At 33.4% G+C, this 22,641-nt stretch overlaps 1 protein-coding gene across 1 annotated transcript; it reads left to right on the top strand.

The window, feature by feature from the left end:
• Positions 1–7,521: 7,521 nt before the first annotated feature.
• LOC133336819 (thioester-containing protein 1 allele R1-like) lies at positions 7,522–22,192 on the top strand. Its single transcript, XM_061545097.1, has 8 exons — positions 7,522–7,538; positions 14,882–16,189; positions 18,826–19,090; positions 19,153–19,393; positions 19,554–19,767; positions 19,974–21,033; positions 21,098–21,619; positions 21,680–22,192. Exons 1-8 carry the CDS (start codon positions 7,522–7,524, stop codon positions 22,190–22,192), a joined length of 4,140 nt encoding a protein of 1,379 aa, XP_061401081.1.
• Positions 22,193–22,641: the final 449 nt, after the last annotated feature.

Genomic DNA, 22,641 nt, shown 5'->3' with positions numbered 1-22,641 from the left:
GGTCTTCGGACTTGGGAATTGTTAAAAATAAATAAATAAAAATATATAATCAGTTTGAACTAAATTTGATCAACTTAATATTTTAACTGTGAATGAATGAATGTATAATGTTAAAATATGGTACTTATCGGTCCACTCCAAAGGGGACCAAATTTTGAACACTCGTACATCTCATACAGTTGCGGCTAAAATAATAGTAGCGCAGCCAATAATCAATAGTTGGAAAACTAAGAAACATACATGCGATGATCGGAAAATTTACGATCCCTGAAACAATAAAAGATGGTAGAGCACTTTTGAAGTTTTGAGCATTTTTCTCGTACTGCGGATTTGGAACGGGTGACGTAGGGGATGATAGATACCAAGCACCGGCTCTGATTGGCTTTAACATAACGAATCCCAGGCTTATCTTGGTCCCTCTTCAATCTTATTTGTGGATACTGACTGAATTTGCACCAAGATATTGTATTCAAAAAGCAATTTTTGCCGCTCAATGCTGCAACATGTTATGGTTCTGTATGCAGAATATGAAATACATATAAAATGGAAATTTCAACAGGACAATGATCCAAAACAAACCAGTCGATTAGCAAAACATTTGTCCAGGACAACAATATTGATATTATGAAGGGCCTGTGCAGTCACCGGATCTAAATCCAATAGAAATTTTGTTATTGTTACAATAAAGATAGCAATTGGTAATGTTTTAACAATAATTTGACCAGAAAACATTACGTGAATTCAAAAAATGAAGATGGTTTTCTTCAGTAAGAATATTTCAATACATTACGGAGCTGTATGTAGCGAACTGAATGAATACTCAATTTCATCAAACTGGGGTACATTCGGCACTGATTTTAGAGCTCTATATTTTCTAGCGGCGGACATTGACATTTTTCTATTGTATTTTCGGCAATACAAACACGCTTTGTTTAATATATGTATGTGCACAACTATAAAATGCTAAATCTACCCCGAATATACTATCTATTGTTTTCAATTTTTTCTATAAATCTTCTAAAAACATATTTTTTTTTTTTTTTTTTGTTTTATAAGAATATACATAACGATTTTTTAATAACACTGACTTGAATGAAAATATTACAAAAAACATTTAAAACAATACAAAAAACCTAGATGTACGGTTTTTTGTATTTTTTAAGCTTAATAGCAAGAGATTTCAAAACTTTGCCACAGTTATTTATTTTGATATTCGACGCCTATGGATAAAAGCCAGTGATGTAGAATTCATATCGAAAACGCGATTGCCGAATGTGCCTCGATGCCGAAGGTGCCCCAGTCTCCCTAACTTAGATAATGTCCTTTCGGTTTACTCCTTCTGTCACCTCCCCACAGTGTCAATTTTTTTACTTTTTTAATGGTTAAAGAAGTTTATTAAGGTCTAAGACTACTCTAATTATAATTGGTACCCACATTGCTCTGAGTTTTCGAAAATCAGGGGAAAATAACGAAGTGTTTAGTGCAGAAAAATAATCATATTATTATAATGAGGGCTTCAAGGGCTACTTAAAAAATTTCAAACGATCCGGGACTGGGTCCTATGCTAGACTTCCCCCCTCCTCATATAGATATGTCGCATTAATATATCACGATATACAAACCCACTTCCATTTCACTTTGGGGATACATCTTAGATAATTTATACCATATGTAGCATTTTGATACTGATTACAAAACAAATATTTGGGTTTTTAGAGAAAACATTACTTTCTGAGAATTGCCGGTTTCAGAAATTCAAAAATACTCCAAATTTTCAAAAAATATCTTTAAGATATGTTGGTGTTGAAATTAATATGGATTATTAATTAATATATGGATACATATGGACTAAAAATTAATATCGATACTAACTAAATCCTATTTAAGGTAACACAACAAAATCTAATACTGCTACTTATCCTTGTAAATTATTAACTTACCGCTTGATCATAAGAAATATTAAAATTATTTGTTTGCATTTGAGAACATGCAGCAGAAGCAGCAGCAGTTGACAAGTTCACATCGGTTGTCAACAATTGACATGGATCGCCACTTTCCCAGTTGCCATGTAAATAATACATAACGGGACTTGTTTCCGACTGTTGTTGCTGGTGATCGACAAATTCGAAATTTTGTGTCGTTGATGAGACCAACGGTTGTGACCTGGTCGACGATCCGGCTGGTGTCTGTGATCCACGCATATCACATTCATTGCCAAAACTCTCTACATAGGCCGCTAAATTACTCTTTGTTGGTGGTTGTGATAGAAGAAGTTGGTCAGATTTGGATTTGCGACCACGTTTTTTAGGTGCTTGTTTCTCTTTGTTTTGTTTATTCGCTGATGTCCGATTGTAACGGCGTTTAGCCGGCTTTTCATTTTCAAATCCCAAGAAGCCCAGCTGAGAATTGTTTTCGAGAGGTAGTATGTCACCGTAATTATCGATCACATCGTTATTGATGTTTTCTATGGCATTTGTGGCTCTCCATGTCTCTTCCTCACTGCCAGTTGTGCCAATTACGTCGTTTATCAGTTGGGACAATTCCGCCTCTTCACGCTCCCGTTGAGTGTCGGTAAAATGTTCCACCATGGAAATGGATGGTTTTCTCTTGTGTGATCGCTGCTTCTTATTCGGTGGTGGATGCAATGCTTTTTGCAAAATCTTTTCTTTGGCAGCCTCCGCCCGGGCATCTATTACCTTACGGGTAATTTCAAGCTCACTGAAATTTATTTCATGGAAATCCGATTTAAAAAGCGAAGGAATTTTCAAATGAAAGGTACGAGAAGATGTACCCTGCTCGAAAACAATATCATCCTGCTCGCAGCGATGAATAATTCCGGATGTAGAAGTTCCTGACTCATCCCTTCGGTCCTTATGGTGTTGGTGGTGGTGGTGGCAGTGTTGATGATGACTGCTGCTCTTTCTGTGGTAATTCAAACTGTTATTCGAATGGTAACTTCTCTTCGATTTAGCCGGTGAAATATATTTGGAAGATCGCTTGCGTTTACGTGGAGTTCTACGCAATGAAAGTGGGATGTTTTCGTTGAGGTCAATCGAGGTGTTCCGTTCCACAGATTCCTCTCTTATTCTTTTTGTGTTGCGATTTCGTGATCTGCGTATTATCAGTGCCTCGTCATCATCACTTGAATCTCTTTGCAATTCCTGCTTTATTTCACCATGCTCACTTGCTGCAGATCTGCCTCTCGGTGTTTTGGTGCCAAAGGCTTTCGACTCCCCATTGTCTCCCTCATCCTCCTCATTTTCATTAATTAAACATTTCAGACGGTAAATTTGCTGCTTCACCCTTTCCTCCCACTGGTCGTAGAGTGGCTCCATATGTTCAATGCGTACCACTGCCTCGCCCATCAGTTGGGCCTCCATACGCTTACTTAAAACTGATAATTTCTCTGGTATATATTTTAAAGTCGGATTAAGTGCGACGATTTGTTCCAGCAAACGCTCTAAATTTATACCAGAATTTGTTTTACTGTCCATCATCTGTGTACGCGTTTTGTTATTTTCTATTGTAATTTGGATAATTGTCGAATGCACAAAACTATTTTAAGTTTCTATGTCAGTGAAAAGTCATTATAATTTGAAACTTTTCACAAGTTAAATCAAAATAATAAAAAGGGGGACGCTGACACTTCGCCAAACCAAATTAAATTCGAAATCCCGTTAGAAATAGTGCCTGTTTCAATTTAAAAACGTTCCGCCTTCTACGAGAAGGAGGGAAAGTAGAGAATGCCCGATAAGGGTACTATTCTATTTACGAATGAGTGTAAAGCAAACGATTAAAGAAACTCATGGCGAAATACCGTTAGGAATGGTTTGTTCAGTATGGCAACGCATTAACTTGGTAAACTTGTGCTTACATGTGCGCGTTTAGATTAACGTATGTTAATTGTCATTGCATAATTAGGTTCGTTCGTTTACTTTCCCAGTAATATTTACTGAGTAAGAATTTGCAGAGAGTAAATACGAATTTTTCCTTCTCAAGAGAGAAAACTGCAAAAAGTAAACGAACAACATCCAGTAAAAAGAATGTTTCGACACAGCTGATTAAAACAACAAACAAATTGGCGCAAACTAAAAAACAACATTTTTATTAGAAAAATTGATAACAAGGGAACATTTTAGATTTTTTTTATAAATACATGCGTTGTCTTCATCCATTTTCCTGTTTAATGATACAACATCAAAATAAAATTCACAAAAGAATCAATTTGCTTGATAACAATTTCGTTTTTTGTTTACAAAACATAACCAAACAGCTGATTAAATATCAGCTGTGGTACAAGAAAATTCTTACTGAGTAAATTTTCCTTGTAAGAATTTGCAAATACTCAGTAACACAACTGTCAAATCTGCTCTCTCAATTAACTCTCTTTTACTGGACTTTTGGGTAAACGAACAACATTTTGTTATAATTTGTACAAATTCGTACAAATTATTGAGTAAGCGAACGAACCTATTATTAAAGGTAGTGTCATTTGCTAAATCGATGATGGCAACCTTAGCAACTCTTTACTTGATTTTGTCCCATGGTATAATAATAAAAGGTAACAGCAAGTGTACAAAAAAACGATACAACAACCACATGGAAATTTGTTGTTGTAAGTTCTACTAGTGTCAACTCATTTGACAGAAAAATGTAAACAAACAAATTATCATCAAATTATTTTTATTTTGAAAATGAAATATTTTCGAATCCTCAAAATAAAAATTGAAAAACATGAATGAAAATCTATCAAATTTATATTTCTATCGCTTCCACATCTTTCCTTTAATTGAGTCATTGCCATATATATGTGTAACACGTATGAAAATGCTGGGAATAGCGAGTTATTCCTTCAAGAAAGATTTGTTTCCTCAAACTTTCCCAGCAGGCAGATTGAGTAAATTGAATACGGAAGCACATTAATAAAGAACAATTTCAAATTGTATGCGTTCCCAATTTTCCTGTTGGATGATTTTTAAAAACATAATTTGTCAAATTCATATTGACACTAGTATTACGTTGGAATCAAATCAGCTGGGATTTGCTGTTACCTTTTATAATTGTACTATGATTTTGTCCATGGCCCAAATATCTTACTTACTTATTTAGCAGGCTTGTGACGGAGCTTTCGTTCCATAAGCCGGAGTTAAAAACGATATTCAGGCGCGTCGGCCTTTTGCGCAGTTTTTCTAGTTTGAAAGACCATATTCGGCAAGGTTGTCTGAGGATCTAATAATTTGGCGTGCATTCCTCTAGCCAAATTGTACTAATCAGCTGGTACATGCTCCTTACCAGCATCTGACCACAAGTCTTTAATAGTTCGGCTGGTAACCCATCGGCACCTGCTGCTTTATTATTCTTCAGCCTATTGATTGCTGTTCTGACCTCATCTTGGCTAGGTGGTATATACTCTATACCGTCATCTATTATTGGTTCTGGAGTATCCTCTTCACCGCTACTATTTGATACCAGAAGTTTTTCAAAATGCTCCTTACAGATCCTGTCTGTATCTGTCACCATGATTTCTTCTTCATCTCTACAGGAGGATGTGCCTGCGCCAAAGCCTCCGGTTTGGTGTTTTACTCGTTGGTAAAATTTTCGAACTTCATTCTGACTCCTGTACATCTTGATTTGCTCGCGCTCACGTGTTTCTTGTTCTTTCTTCTTTTTCTGAAAATACGATTCTCCTCTCTCCTTTTATCTCGATAATTCTCCATCGCAACTGTCTGCAGGGTTGCCCTATACGCTGCGTTTATCTGTTGTGTTTGCAGCTTTTAGACGTCGAGTTTCCGTGTTACATTAGATTAGGCACAATGAATAGGTAGTCCATTTAGCGCAGCTGATGTCTTGACCTTGGTGGCCACAAGGTAATGGTCCAAATAGATATTCGCTCCTCCGATCGATCGAACGTCTAAAACACTGGATGAATGCCTTCCGTCTACCTCAACATGATCGATTTGATTTCTCATTGTTCGATCGGGAGAAATCCATGTGGCCCTGTGTAAATCGAGATGTTTGAACCTGGTGCTGCTAACTGCCATGTTTTTTGTTGCCTCGAAGTCAATCAACCTCATGCCGTTGTCTGATGTTTCTTCATGGAGGCTGAATTTTCCGACGGTGGGGCCAAATATATTTTCCCTTCTGATTTCTGCATTAAAATCTCCTAGCAGAATTTTAATTTCATGGCCAGGGCAGCGGTCATATGTAGTTTCTAGGCGCTCATAAAAAATATCTTTGGTGTGTTCATCATTGTCTTCCGTAGGAGCATGGGCGCGAATAAGACTGATGTAGAAGAACTTCGCTTTTATACGGATTGTAGCAATTCGCTCATCTACTGGAATGAATCTGGAGACGAGGTCTTTTATTCTCCCATTAACCATAAATCCACAGCCAAATTCACGTCTCCTTTCCTTTTTCGTAGTAATATTTTTGATAAATTTATTAAAAATATGCCAATCGTCATACATAAAATTGTATGGAATTTATTTTTCATTTTAATTCATATAGATGATTTCCAAATTAAAAAGGGTTGTCATCATAAAATACTCAAATGAGACTACCTTCTGTAATTATGCCATGATATTTAATATAAAGTAAATATAAAGTAAATTCTTAAAGTAAATTCTCAATTGTTCCATTTTCATTCCATTGTTCCGTCTTAATTTTTGCAAATTTCAGTACTTCGTGAGAGTGTTTTATTTTTTCGTACAAAAACTGCATTGCATCCCTGACGCACGATGATTCAAATTTGTATGAAAAATTATGGCAAATTCAGCCTGATTAACCAAATAAAACCTGATTCTGCCTTTAATCATGATTAAATGTTATGTGTAAATCCGCTTTATGCTATGCGGGTTTGGGGACTATGGATTTTTATAATTTAAATATATTATTTAACGGTAAACGTTGGCACCATACGACGATGAGTAACTGACTGTAGAAAAACAGCTGATAAGTCTCCATACATATCAATTTTAACTATAAAATACCCTGCATCATAATATAAAGAACATTGATTTGCTTTAGATTTTCCTTGATGAATTTGAAATGTTTTACAACATTTTGAGTACGGAAATAGACCACTTTCTTACAAATTTGGCGCAAAACTTAACTCTATTTCCCCGAATTGTAGGTATTGTGCAAACAAAAATTGTCATCATCAGTATTCCTTTTATGGCATTTTTTATTGGTTTTGGAAAAGTGAATATATATTTATCCCAACTTTTATATGCAAAAGTTGATGTTGGGGCTGGATAGACTTAACATTTCTTAAAGATTGAATTTGTTAGCATTCTAAAGGGTATACACAATATCGACCTGACCAACCGTTTCTGCATTTTTGCGATGTGCTTGTATTTATTATTGTTTTGATTCTGTCAGCTTGTGGCGAAATCAATTGTTTGGCTTGTTCGGCTTTTATCGGCATTTGGTGAAATGACTCACAATTCCACTATAGTTGAAGTTTAACAGTCATTGAGATCGGACGTGTATTAGCTCAGAGTTCTTATTGCAAATATCGAAATGGACAACAAAAATGGGTAATTCACAACATCAAATTGTTTTGCAAAATAAACAATATTGAGGTTCTGCGGAAAATTATAATTTTTATTTATGTATTTTATTTTTGACAATTGATCACTAGTGAGATTTAATATAGATGTGTTTTTTAGTATTTAATTAATATATATCTATATATTGTTGGCAATAGCATGCATGCATACGTATTTCACCATAATAGATAATAGACTTTTAATTATTTTTGAAGTGTTTCATATTTGTTATTAGTAAAAATGGCAAAAAAATATTTATTGTAAAAAGTGTATTATACTATAGACAGACGACAGCCTTATTTTTTTACGTTCGTTCCCACGCCTCACTTTCGTAGGGATCGCGTACACACCATAATCCGCATTATGATGGAATATGAGAAGGGATAGAAAACCAGCTACAGAAATCTACTTCAACAGTTGTACAGTAAGTTGTATTATTCATTTAAAAATATAATGATATTAGATTTTATTAGTTCTATATTCATGCAAAAGTCTACGTTAGAATACACAGAATTGAAATCAATACACATTTTACTAAGTGGATCTCCCATAGAATAATTTGTGCGATGAAAATCTACCTATAATGGTTGATAATATCTACTTAATCGAAAAGGCACATTTATTCTAATGGATGAAATTAGGAAGTCTGAGGGTATACTACCGTTTAGTATTTTAATTACCATCATAGTGTTCAACATAATACGTCGTCTACTTTTTAATGTAGGCAATCGAATTAATTTTAACCTGCTAGTGTAAGAAGGCAACACAAATTCACTATTCCAATGTAAACCTCTCAGTGCAAAAATTAGAAATTGTTTCTGCACTGATTAAATTTTATCGGAATATATTGTATATTGGGGTTCCCATACAACAGAGCCATATTCTAATATGGGTCGCACAAGAGATGTAAAAAGTTGTTTTGTAATGTAGGGATCAGAGAATTCTTTAGCCCATCGTTTTATAAATCCTAAGACACCGTGGGCTTTGTTTACCATAGAAATGACATGATTATTAAAATTTAATTTTGGATCCATTAAAATACCAAGATCAACAAATGAATCTACAATTGATAAAACAGAACCATTAATATTGTATTGCCTTGTTAAAGTAGAAGATCTGGAAAAAACACATATGCTTACATTTGTTTAGGTTTAAATCCATACAGTTTAATTCGCACCATTGAAAAAGGCTATTTAAATCATTTTGAAGTAAGTCAGCTTGCTTCATGGATGGGTGATAAACAATGTAGTGTGCAGTGGTGTGATATGAAGAAAATATTTAAAATTTGCATCAAATGAATTCCTGAGGCTTAGCATACATATTTCCTCAGCCTTATTGCTCGCCGTTTGGGGTGGGATCTTGCCAAAATTCATTTATATGTTCTGCCAACTACCAGTTAAATTTTTTTATGTATGCTCAAAAAGAAAAAAAGAAAACAATAAGCCAAATATTGAATTTAGAAGAAATCCATTACTAAAGAAAGAACAGTATAAACAAGGATCTGTTGTCCTGAAAGTATAGAGAAAGAATTGCTTACGTTCACCATATTTCGATTAAATGCCATGTTAAGGTGATATTACATGGACAGCCCACCCATCCTGTTTACTAACTTAATCCAAGAAGGAAAACCCTCATACAACATCATAGTAAACCCACAATCAGTCACCCTATTTAACTCAGCCGAACCCTTTTTGTAAAATCAAACTCGAAAAATTATCTACTCCATAATAATATGAACAATAATTTTATTAAAATAAGAAAATTCCATTTTTTTTATAATTCAGAAAAATAATTAACTATACCTAATAAGAATGAAATACAGCGTTAAATCAGCTATCTTAATATATAAATCTACACTCAACATTTTGCAAAAGCTAGATATGTACATATATTTATATAAAGAAGAAAATTATTGACAAGAAAATTTTTTTATATCGAAATCAAAGACTATTTTTCATGGAATATAAACCAATCAATTAAATAAATATTAAAAATTTATAAGTATAAAAAAAATTCAATAATAAAAAAATTAATAACAATTATAACATGCAATGAGAATCTGAATCAGAGTAGTTGGTGAAACAATCAATGTTAGCAAAAAAATATGTTAACACACAAAACGAAATGTACATCGGTTTGTGTGTTTCTTTTCTTTCTTTCTTTTGTAACAAACAGCTGTTAGGTCGTTCAACCCGACCAACAGCAAAATGTTAAGCACTGTTAATATCAATGATCTTTTACAGATTTCTTTTGTACTTGTTTGAATATAAATACTTTGAATTTTATTAAACCAAATATAAAAATTATGTAAAATGGGACTAATTGTATGGATATGCTGTAATATTTACTTTATTAATTAAAATTATGGCAAAATAAAACCAACTGGTTGTAATGGTAAAAGTTTGAAAAGCAGTGCTTCTCAAACTTTGACACTGAATGTAATTAGCTAACAGCAGAACTGATGCGTTAACATTGGTTGCTATGTTAACACCAGCATATCCACACAACCAGTACAGAAAATATAAATGACAGGAAATGGAAAATCGAACGAGCAACAGGAAAATCCTTTAAATATACACCAGTAATTAATTTAATGAGTTTCAATAAATTAATTACGATCAAAACAAGATTAAATATTATTAAATAAAGAAACTTTAATGTTAATATTTTCTGGAGAGGAATAACGGTGCGCTCTCAGTAGGTGGTTACCTTGCTTTGCTTGTTCAATTTTAACATGTTTCTCACTTACTTGGTTTGTGACAGAATTCCCTCGTTGAAAGGCCTTTCGATGGGGTGATCAGCAAACTCCCATTAAGAGAATATAGTAAGAGTATAGTATGCACCAAAATAAATCGCCATCCATGTAAATTTATATTATTTCACACAATTTTTATATTTGTTTGTTTTATATTGTGCTTCTTTTAAAATCGTTTTACTATTTTAATCATTTCTTTATGTTTGACGGTCAATTTAAATATTTTTTTCCAACACATAATCTTTTCTATTATTTGTATTGTTTCACTACCGTCTGTTTCAGATCTCACACTGCCTGATAGAACCAACAAAAACAATTATTTCAACATTAACCTTGACAATAATTGAGAGAACAAATATATAAAAGCACATGCAAATTATTTTAATATTTATATATCTTAAGTTTTCATTGTTCTTCCACACCACAGATTCAAGCAAAGGATTCGTTTTTGTTTTCGGTTTAAATTATTAATTTTTCCCACTGGCACTGAATGATTTTTCAAATAAAATGCGTCGATCACAATACCACTTCACCAACTACATGAATAGCTCTGAGTAAGGTGATGGTAGAAATTCTCACTAGACTGTCGATCGATCCATGGAATTGGAGAATAAGGTGTTCTAAAGACAAGAAAGAGGGGACACAAGAGTGGGAATTAGAAAACACATAGAAATGATGACACAACGAACACTGAACCTTACCCGTGATTAAAGAAGAAAAATAGTAGAGCATTGTCAGGAATAGTTCTGGGTGAAAAATAAAATTCTTCAATATTCTTCACGAAAATGAAAATCAACCAGGGCGAATTTTATGACCTCTCCTCAGGTATAGAATGCTTCCTTCTGGGACAAAATTAAGGAAATTTGCACAGATGGGTAAAACAAAGCCGCCAAAGAATTTCTATTATGCAACCAAAACCCATAGTTGGATCAACTCCTCACAATGGCTCCAAAAGGCTTGTGCTTAAGTGCGTGGTTGGAAGAAACTGCGCAAGATGTCTTCCTAATTACCCTATTTTGTAACCTCGGATGATACGCTGCTACAAAATGCCAAAACTAATACCAGTAAAAAAAATTCCAAAATTAAATATGTCTACTTTCTATATATGTATATATTCCCCACAACAACGAAAATATCCTCTATGATCCTCGTATGTGTGCTTGAGTGAGATTAGAAAAACAAGCGAGTAGAAAATCCTAAATTTTCTAGTAGCTCTGAAGGGGAAATTATAGCATCAACTTAACGAGTAGAACGAAAAAAAATACTATGTTGCTGCTAGTTAGAAAATAGATTTTTGCCTTCAAACGCTTATTCACCTGTAAATCATGATAAAATTAAACTAAATAAAATTTGATTTTCGAATATAACGAGACAAAAAAAAAAATAAATAAATAAGAAATAAAAAAATAGATAAAAAACAACAGCCCCAACCAGGGATAGAACTCAAGTCTCCGGAACCATACGCCGACACACTACCCTCATGCCACCGATAGCCTACAAGCAGTGATATGTAAACAACATCAAGCGAACAGTGCCCAACATGCAAATCGTCGCTGTAAAGATAACATAGCTAAGTCACTGCAAATAAAGAAGAAGAAGACCTCATAAAGAAAAATCTATAAATAAATAAAAGACACTGCAGAAGCAACCGAACTAGCAATGTTAACTTACATTTAATGAAACATTTGAAATAAATCAGCCCTGTCCAACCTTCTGTTTAGTGGGTGCCAATAATAAACATAAGTGAAGTGCATTTCTAAATTTACATACATGCGCCACTACAACAACTTGACATCGTCAGCATACATTACCAATTTGGAATGGATTATTGCATTTGGTAAATCATTTATAAATAGAAGAAAGAGGAGTGGACCTAAATGACTTCCTTGGGGAACACCGGAAGGAACATTAATTGATTTGGAGAGACAATCATCAAACAAAACTACCTGTGATCTATTTCGCAAATAAGATGATATCCATTTAACTAAATTTATACTGAAACCAATTTGATTTAATTTATATATTAAAAGTTCATGGTTAACCCAGTCAAAAGCTTTACTGAAGTCAGTGTAAATTGTATCTGTTTGATTACGCTGAATAAAACCTTTTATGATGGTTCAGGAAAATTGAATAAGATTGGTAATGGTTGAGAGGCCACTACGAAAACCATGTTGATATGGACTTAAGATTGGCTGAACTTTATGAGAAATTATATAAGTAATCAGTTTTTCGAATAATTTTGGAATTGCACTTAATTTAGCAATTCCTCTATAATTCGAGACATTAGTTAAGCTGCCCGATTAGTGTAAAGGAACTATATAGGATTTCTTCCAGAAGGTAGGAAAATGACTATACTTCAGGGAATAATTAAACAACAGCGTTAATGGGATAGCTAATGTATCTGAACAGTACTTTAGAATTATGCTAGGAATGCCATCCGGACCTGGACTTTTAATTTATCTTAAATTACGTAGATTTTTAGAAACATATTGACTTTGTAAAAAAGGCATAGATATTTGATCTATCGTCGATAATTTATAGCTATATGTGTCTTTATTTGAATATGAATATGTTGTAGCGAAAAAATTTGCAAAGCACTCTGAAATTTCAGAGTTTTTCTCAAATGTCTGAGTATTGAATTTCAAAATGGTGGGTTTCGACGTTGCTTTTCTTTTTATATTAACAATGTCATAAAAAGATTTAGGATTGGATTTGAAATTATGTTTAATCTTGTTTAAATAAAGATTGTAAAGTTTTCGGGACTCTGTCGTACATTTAGACCTTGCGACAGCATAATTAGCATAATCTATAGAGGAGCTTTATTTTTTATATTTTTTTAAAAAGTTTATTTTTTGTCATAAGGACAAACCATTTTTAAAAATTATTATTATTGATTTTTTATGAATTTTCTGGAATTTCTATCCCCTGAATTTCTTATGAAACACAAAATTTGGCAACTCTGTTTTGAGATGTCAAAATAACAAAACAAAATATGTAAAAGAAATGTTACAACAACAATATAAGCTAATGTAACAAAGAAACAAATTGGGAATTGAAACAAAATGCCAATTAGAATTAAAAAGATTAGCAAAAATATGTTAAATTTCACAATTCCAATTAGATCAAAATGCACAAAAATTATTTTACAACACTTTTAAACACTGTTACCACAAAAACACTGATTATATTTGGTCTGTTCCCGTACTGCAAGAATCTACTACTTTTTACTACGATAACGAATTTTCCTTTATGATATCGAAGAAAATAGTAAAATATAGTAGATTCCTGCAGTACGGGAACAGAAATTAAATATTTTTTAAACGAGCACAGAACACCACAAAATTAGTGAACATTCACGACAGGGTTGCATTAAAAAATTCATAGTTGCATTAAAAAATTCAATTCGGAATTACATACATGATATAACGGAAGAATATACATGATATAACGGAAGATGTTAACAAAACAGCTCCCAATTTGAAAGAATATTGTGATTTACATTTATTTTTATTTTCAGAAACGTAAACATATTTACAATACAATCAATTGTTTTTTCGAGAGCATTGCCATATTGAAATGGTTTAATTCAGTATAAATTCAGTTTTTTTGTGCATTAACAACACATAAAAATGAGGATAATGTACAAGTTAATTTGAATTCAGGGTGCCGTCTGTCTAGGCTTTAAAATGGTATAAATAGTAGATTCTGTCAGGTTTTGGAATGGCATGGAACCGCGAGGGTCCCTTTTTAAATTAAAAACTTCTTACTAAATTTGAATAAAATTTTTATTCAGAAAAAAAACTCGATTAGATTTCTAAATCAAAATCCTAGCTGTTTAAACTAGTAGCGCATTTACATACGCACCTTATGTGAAATGGATTTGCGAAATCCTGAAAATAAATTAATAACTGACTTTGACTTATACGCTATGGAACTTACATTTGAAATCAAGTGGATTCAGTAGTCTAAACGAGCTCTAGTCGACGAGCCTACCGGAAGACATAAAGAATAATTTTTTGTGAAAAATCATGGCATAATTATACAAGGTAGTCCCATGCAGTCATTTGTTTCCAATTTTTTCATAAATTTGCATTTGACAGTATTCAGCTTTCAAAATTTAAATGAAAAGATCTTCCTTCGAAATGTACGCATATCATGTGTTCAGTGGCAAAAATTGCTAAATAATTTATATTTATGAATATTTTCAAGTTCCCTGCCTCTAAAAGTTATAGATATAAGATGTAACAACCATGGTTAAATCTTCAGAACAATATTCAGCTTTAGAAAATATATTTTGTTTAATTTATTGAAAATATGCCAATCGGCATACATAAAGTTTTATGGAATTTATTTTTCATAGTATTTAAAATAGATAGATGAGTTCCGAATTAAACAGGGTTGCCATCATCAAATTCTCAAATGAGACTGCCTTCTGTAATTATGCGATGGTAAAAAATATGTGTGTTTACTTTTATCGATATTTGTCGGTAACGGTAAAAAGTTACAGAATTTAACTACAGAGTAAAATATTTAGATAATCTAGTAAAATATATATGTATTTTTAATTTGTTTACAGATATTACACAATTGTTGCACCATTCACCATACAATCGGGCCTGGATTATGCTGTCACCATAACTACTTATCAAATTCTGGAACCTGTCACCATTAAAATAACAATCGCTGGCCCTACATATTCCGACTTTAAAACCATTCATGTCCTACCATGTACATCGGAAATTGTAAATTTCAAAATACCCGCATTTCTGCAAGAAGACCAAGGCCAATATAAATTGCTAGCAGAGGGCATTCATGGTTTAACATTCAAAAATGATGCAACATTATTTGTGGCAAATTATAGACCTAAACTATATATACAAACCGACAAAGCCATGTATAAACCCGGTGATTTGGTACAATTTCGTATTTTGGCTTTGGATGAAAATCTACGGCCAGCCAAACTCCAGCAACCGCTTAATTTTGCTATACGAGATGGTGCCGGAAATCAAATTACATATTTAAAGGACATCGAATTCACTAAAGGTGTCCATAGTGGAAAATTCCAGCTGTCAGAACAGCCAGTACTGGGACATTGGCATATTGATATAACCACCGGCGTGGAAAATAAAGACACAGCCCATAAACAATTTGAAGTTGCGAAATATGTTCTACCCAAGTTTACGGTGGAAATTGAAACGGATGAAGAAGTTGCAATTTTAGATAAAGTATTGAAAATTACAATAATCTCCAAATACACCTATGGCAAACCGGTGTGCGGCAAAGCAACGATAACTGTTAACTTGCCGAACTTGTCGAAAAAAGTCCAAAAGACACTTGACATAAATGGTAGGGGTCAGGTTGAGTTCGATTTAATGGAAGATTTGAAATTAGATCACTTTTATGATCATTATATGCCCCAACTCAATGTTGAAGCCACTATGACTGAAGCCCTTACCGACTTTCAGCAGAGTACTACGGCCAACGTAAATGTTAGACTTTCTCGTTTTAAAATTACCGTGCCGAATATACTCAGCGAATATGAGGTAGGTAAACCATTCGAAATTAAGGCAATAATAAAACGGCTCAATGGCTTACCAGTAACTAATGCCAAATCGACAGCAAAACTTTTGCTTAATCGTCATAGAGGCGCGTTTCATAAAAGCGGTTTAATTTTTGAAAGCTCTATCAATCAGTATGGAATTGCTGAATTCCAATTGAAATTTTCCAAAGCAATCGAATTTGGTAGCGTGAGAGTTATGTACGAAGAAGAAATGTATGACTGTTCGGAATTTATAGTGGTAGATGAAATTGGAAAAATGCCCACTACTACTGGATTATATTCGTATTCGAATAAACCATTGAGAATATGTTCCACGACCAAAGAGTAAGTACCATTTGATTCTTATTTCTGTTTAATCCTTGCAGAGCAAGCTGTACTAAAAGGTTAATGCGAATAATGTTTAATAATACAAGGTATGGCAACATGAGGTGAATTACAAAAATGCAACACTGTATGTAGTGGCTTCTAACGTTAAATACATGGCATAATAATAAAAGGTAACAGCAAGTGTTGTTGTACAACAAACGATACAACAACCACATGGAAATTTGTTGTTGTAAGTCATACTAGTGTCAACGTCATTAGACAGAAAAATGTAAACAAACAAACAAATTATCAAGAAATTATATTTATTTTGAAAATGAAATATTTTCGAATCCTCAAAATAAAATTGAAAAACATGAATGAAAATCTATCAAATTTATATTTCTATCGCTTCGACATCTTTCCTATAATTGAGTCATAACCACTTATATGCGTAACACATATGAAAATGCAGGGAATTGCGGGTTATTTCATGAAGAATGATTTGCTTTCTCAAACTTTCCCAGCAGGCAGACTGAGTAAATTGAATACGGGAGCACATTTAATAATGAACAATTTCCAATTTTATGCTTTCCCAATTTTCCTGTTGGGTGATTTGTAAAAACATAATTTGTCAAATTCATATTGACACTAGCATTACGTTGGAATCAAATCAGCTGGGATTTGCTGTTACCTTTTATTATTGTACCATGCGTTAAATATAAAATAAATAAACGCAACAAGTGATTGTATTTATTTGACATTTTTGCAACACAAAATAAATGAAAGGTTGTGATTTCTTCCCAAAATTCAGTAGGGAATACCTACCATGAAATGTTTGTTTCATCCATAACAATTTAATTTCAGTTTCAGATGAACGACGGGAACAAGTTGAGTTTAGGGGCTCATCTCCGATTTTTCTGAAATTTTTGTCACAGGTAGATCTCGTCTCCCTGATCACGAAAATATATGACTTTCATGGGGGAAGTCCATAATTCCCGAGATATGGACCTCTAAAGTTCCAAAATTCCTATGCTCATAACTTCGTTATTTATGAATCGGTGAAGGTAATATTGGTATGATTGTAAAGCGTACACATTATATTTCCACTTAAATTCGTCTTAATTAAAAATTATCCAAAATAGCCGGCCTTCGGCCGGGGATTTAAGACTTTCTTCTCTGGACAGGCGGAAAATTCGGCTAACGCATCAACAATATTGTTTAAACTAATTTTTTTCTAAATAGTCGGCCTTCGGCCGGGGATATAAGACTTTTTGCTATGGGCAGGTGGAAAAATTTGTTACGCGATTAAAATTTCCTTTATATCAAAGTTTTTCTTAAATAGCCGGCCTTCGGCCGGGGAATTAAGACTTTCTCCTATGGACAGGCGGAAAATTCGGCTAACGCATCAACAATGTTTTTAAACTAATTTTTTATAAATAGCCGGCCTTCGGCCGGGGATTTAAGACTATCTGCTACGGACAGGTGGAAAAATTGGCTACGTGACTAAAATTTCCTTTATATCAAAGTTTTTCTTATATAGCCGGCCTTCGGCCGGGGATTTAAGACTTTCTTCTATGGACAGATAGAAAATTCGGCTATGTGATCGAAATTTTCTTTTAAATAAACATGTTTCTCTAAATATCCGTTAATATTACCATTATCGGCCCATAAATGTCCAAGTTATGAGCATATGAATTCCGGAACTTCAGAGGTCCATATCTCGGGATATATGGGTTTCCCCCATGAATGTCATATATTTTCGTGATCAGGGAGACGAGATCTACCTGTGGTAAAAATTTTAGAAAAATCGGAGATGAGCCCCTAAACTCAACTTAAGCCGAACGACGGTAAAACTCATTTTGTTCTCAAATAAATTTGAATATTTTTCAATTTAATTTATTCTCATTTGGTCTGTTCCAGAACTTTTTTAATAGGAAAGCTATTAAAAGGGAAACAATTTAAAATCTCTCAGAGTACAAAATTAAGTTCGGGAACGCAAAAAACACCATGCTATTTAAAAGGAGAGTCTGTCATGTAGAAAGATTTTCCTTGTTTTCATAGAGTTCTAAGGCCCATATCTTTTGATCCACAATAGATACAACCACATATCGCACCATTTTGGAAAGGGCAAATTGTGGTCTATCATTTGAGGGACTATAATGGACCCAAATTCGACTTTTAGGGAGTTTTTCAAAAAAATCGGGGACCAAAACCCAGTTTTTTGACTATATCTCCAAATGGTTTGAGATAACCCCATATTACCACTCAATGGAAAGGTATTTTTATAACCTTTAAAATGATACCCATATTATATTAACCGGATACGTCCCCCAAGAAAAAAAGATATCCCCGTAATTAGGGTAAAAATACCTACCTCTGGAAAAAATTTCAGAAAAATCTGATTGTTTTTACTAAACTAGAGTTGTTCCAAATATAGTTTTCAGACTCTATTCGTGTAATAAAGAATTAAATACTTTATTTTACAACGATTTTGTATGCTGTATATAGTATCAGTTGCCAGAAAACACATAGTTTGTAGAATAACTATTTTTCTTTTATGCAACGTCCAATTCTTTCTAAAATAACAATTGGATGGTGTTTTACTACAATAATATTCTCATAATTACATATAATCGCATCCTTCTTTTTCACAGATTTCAAATAGGTGAAGATTTTACACTCGACGTGGTATCGCAAAAACCATTATCCTATTTGGTCTATACAATAAAGGCACGTGGAAAAATTATCCAGAATAAATATATTCATATCGATGAACAAAATCAACATCGATATAAACTGCAATTGAAAGCAACATTCGACATGATTCCAAAGGCCGATGTATTTATCTATTCCATTGATGATGGTAAATTTTGTTGCGATGAGACCACTATAAATATTTGTAATGAATTCGAAAATAAGGTAAAGTAAAGGGCATATTTTCATAAAATAGAAAAATATTAACATTTAATTTCAACTGTTAGCTTGAAATTAGCGCACCCGAACAGGCTAAAGCAAGTGATGTCGTCAATTTGGCAATCAAAAGTGATACTGACTCATTTATTGGTCTTCTGGCTGTTGATCAGAGTGTTTTGTTGCTGCAGTCCGGCAATGATTTCGATAAAGATGCAATTTTTAATGGTTTAAATTGCAATGAAAGGCAATTACATGGATTTAATTCTCCAGGATGGAAATCTTGTTTTGTTACAATGACAAACGCTTCATGTAAGTACTACAAATAAAAGAAATATGGCATGCCATTTTTGTAGAAACCTATTTTCAATACCTAGGAATAGTACCAGCTTCCCTCCGATTTAAGATAATTACTAAATAAATAAGGGGGTACTCGTGATAAAGTATTTTCATATATTTCTTATCTTTACAGCTCCAGTTGTCCAACCTCAGTATAGATGCTTTGCCCAGCCGGCAGGTATGTTGTTTGGAGGCCCACCTGTACCAGGCGTCTTTGCAGCAGCTCCGATGGCTCTAGATAGTTTACCAATGGCTTCTGCAGCATTCGGTGCTAGAAACACTTTTGTTCAACCGCCAAAAATAAGAAAAAATTTTGTCGAAACATGGATATTTGACAATATTGAAAGGTATTGATTTTTTTAAATAACCTTTATTGCATTAAGATAAAAATAGGTAAGGTTCGAGAACATGAACTTGTTATTGACAGCAGAATGTACCTTCCAAGAGAGAGTCACAGAACCTAATTCCTTTTTTTATCGAAAACATGACAACAAGCCCCCCTCTTTTTTTGGACAATACTATAACTATACCTTTTCTTTGTCTTCTTTTTTAGCACGGATTCTAATGGCATAGCATCCTTGAGCAAAAAGATTCCCGATACTATAACATCATGGATTATTACGGGATTTTCAATCAACGATAAAACCGGATTTTGTTTAACTGATGCTGCAACCAAAATTCGTGTTTTCCAACCATTCTTCTTAAGCACCAATCTCCCGTATTCCATTAAACGTGGAGAAATCATTACTGTACCCGTAACAGTATTCAATTATATGGACCATGATTTGGAAACAGTGGTCACAATGGATAATGAAGATAATGATTATGAATTTGTAGACGACACCTCCGAAGGCAATGAACTAACTAAAAAAGTTTGCGTTCCTTCCAACGGGGCCGAAACGTTGTCATTTACAATTAAACCCAAAATTGTCGGTGACATAATGTTAAAAATCAAAGCTTTAACTCCTCTGGCCGGTGATGCTATGCATCAGAAATTAAAGGTAGAGCCGGAAGGTGTAACCAAATACGAAAATGAATGTCATTTTATTAGCGTACCAAAGGGTCTCACTGTAGAATACAATTTGAAAGCTAATATTCCCAAAGATGTGGTCATAGATTCGGAATATTTGGAATTTATGGTAGTTGGAGATATTTTGGGTCCCACCATTAAGAATATCGATAAATTGGTACGCATGCCATACGGTTGTGGCGAACAGAATATGATTAATTTTGTACCGAATATTTTGGTATTGGAATATTTGAATGCCATTGGCCGTGATATGCCATTGTTGGCTCAGAAAGCCAAGAATTTCATGGAGGCAGGATTTCAAAGGGAATTAACATATAAACACAAAAATGGCGCATACAGTGCATTCGGTGAGGGTTCCAGTGAGCCGAATAGCTGGCTAACCGCCTATGTGGTGCGTTCGTTTATGCAGGCGCGCAAATTTATAACAATCGATAATAGAATTATTGAAGATGCCTTGGAATATTTGGTGAAAACCCAAAAAGACAATGGGCAATTTCCTCAGACAGGGCAGCTATTTCATTCATCAAATCAGAATGAGTTGGCAGTATCTGCCTTTATTTTATTGGCATTCCTGGAAGATAAGGTAAGATTGGATTCTACAATAAATAATAGGATTCTACAATAATTCAAATGTGTCTTTTCTTAAGGATTATGCCATGAAGTATAAATTGCAAATTGACAAGGCAATACAATATCTGGCCGAGCACGCTGAAAATGAAGATAACATTTATACCTTGGCTCTGCTGTTATTGGTATTCCAAAAAGTCCAACATTCGCTGACAACAAATATTAAAGATACAATTCAATCTAAATCGCAATATGGTAATAACCTAAAATGGTGGTCGAATTCATTGAAATATAATAACAACAATGACATCGAAGTGACCGCATATATTTTGCAATCCCTGTTGGAGACTGAAGAACCGGCTAAATTATTGCCCATTATCAAATGGCTAATTGGGCAACGTAATAATTTGGGCGGTTTCAATTCGACACAGGATACCGTTGTAGGACTCAAAGCTTTGGTGGCATTTGCAGAAAAATACAAAACAGCCGGTAATGGTCAAGTTACAATTAAATTTCAAGGTTTTGATGCAGAAGACAACGAGACCACATCTGGCAATTTCCAGGTGGACAGAGACAATTGTTTGACACTGCAAAGTCATTTGGTAAGTTTGTAACACAAATTTTCTTGTAATTATTATTCTATTAATAATAATTACTTCCAGCTGCCCAAGTCAACACGTAAAATTCATATAACTGGCGAAGGTGATGATGGTTCGGCATTAATACAATTATCCTATCAATATAATGTACATAATGAAGAGTGCAAACCCAGTTTTATAATTCAACACACAATGAAATCATCTGCGATGCCGCCAAATATGCTATCAATGAATGTTGTTGCTGAATACAAACCCCAATCCGATGACAAGGATGATCCTAAACAATGTTCCAATATGATTGTTATGGAAATTGCTTTACCATCGGGATATGTTTGTTATAATCACAACATGGAGTCAATTCGTAAACTTGCCCAAGTACAACGTGTTGAAACCAAAAATGATGACACTATTATTGTTATATATTTTGAAAAATTACATTCCGGAGAACCCGTTTTAATTGATATTTTAGCTGATAAATCTCATGATGTGGGCAAATTAAAGCCAGTGCCCATTACAATTTATGATTATTATAATGCCGATCAGCGGACAACTGTATACTATGATGTAAATAAATAAAATTTGTAAATATAGTAATTAAAAATATAATTTTAATATAATATAATTTAATATAATATTATATAATATAATATATATTTTTTACTAAAACTATACCTAATTTATTATAAAAGTTATATAAATACCAAAAATAAATAAAAATATTAATACTAAGTATCTCATAGTAAGTTATTATTTCAGTAAGTTTTTTATTCAGTATGAATTTGCAGAAAGTAAAAACCAATTTATTGTTCTCAAGAGAGGAAATTGTAAACCAACAACATCCAGAAAGATTGTATCGAAACGGCTGATTTAAACAACAAACAATTTGGCGCAAACAAAACAGCAGCACTTTTATTAAAAAAAATGGATAACAAGCGGAAAAATTATATTGTTTATAAATAGTTTCGTTTTCTTCATCATTTTTTTAATGTTTAATGATACAAAATCAAAATTACAATTTACAAAAC

This window comes from Musca vetustissima, unplaced genomic scaffold (assembly GCF_032173495.1).
Source record: "Musca vetustissima isolate MV318-11 ecotype Yass unplaced genomic scaffold, APGP_CSIRO_Mvet_v1 utg6369, whole genome shotgun sequence".
NCBI classification, from domain to species: Eukaryota; Metazoa; Arthropoda; class Insecta; order Diptera; family Muscidae; genus Musca; species Musca vetustissima.
This window is presented reverse-complemented; position numbering and strand designations above follow the sequence as displayed.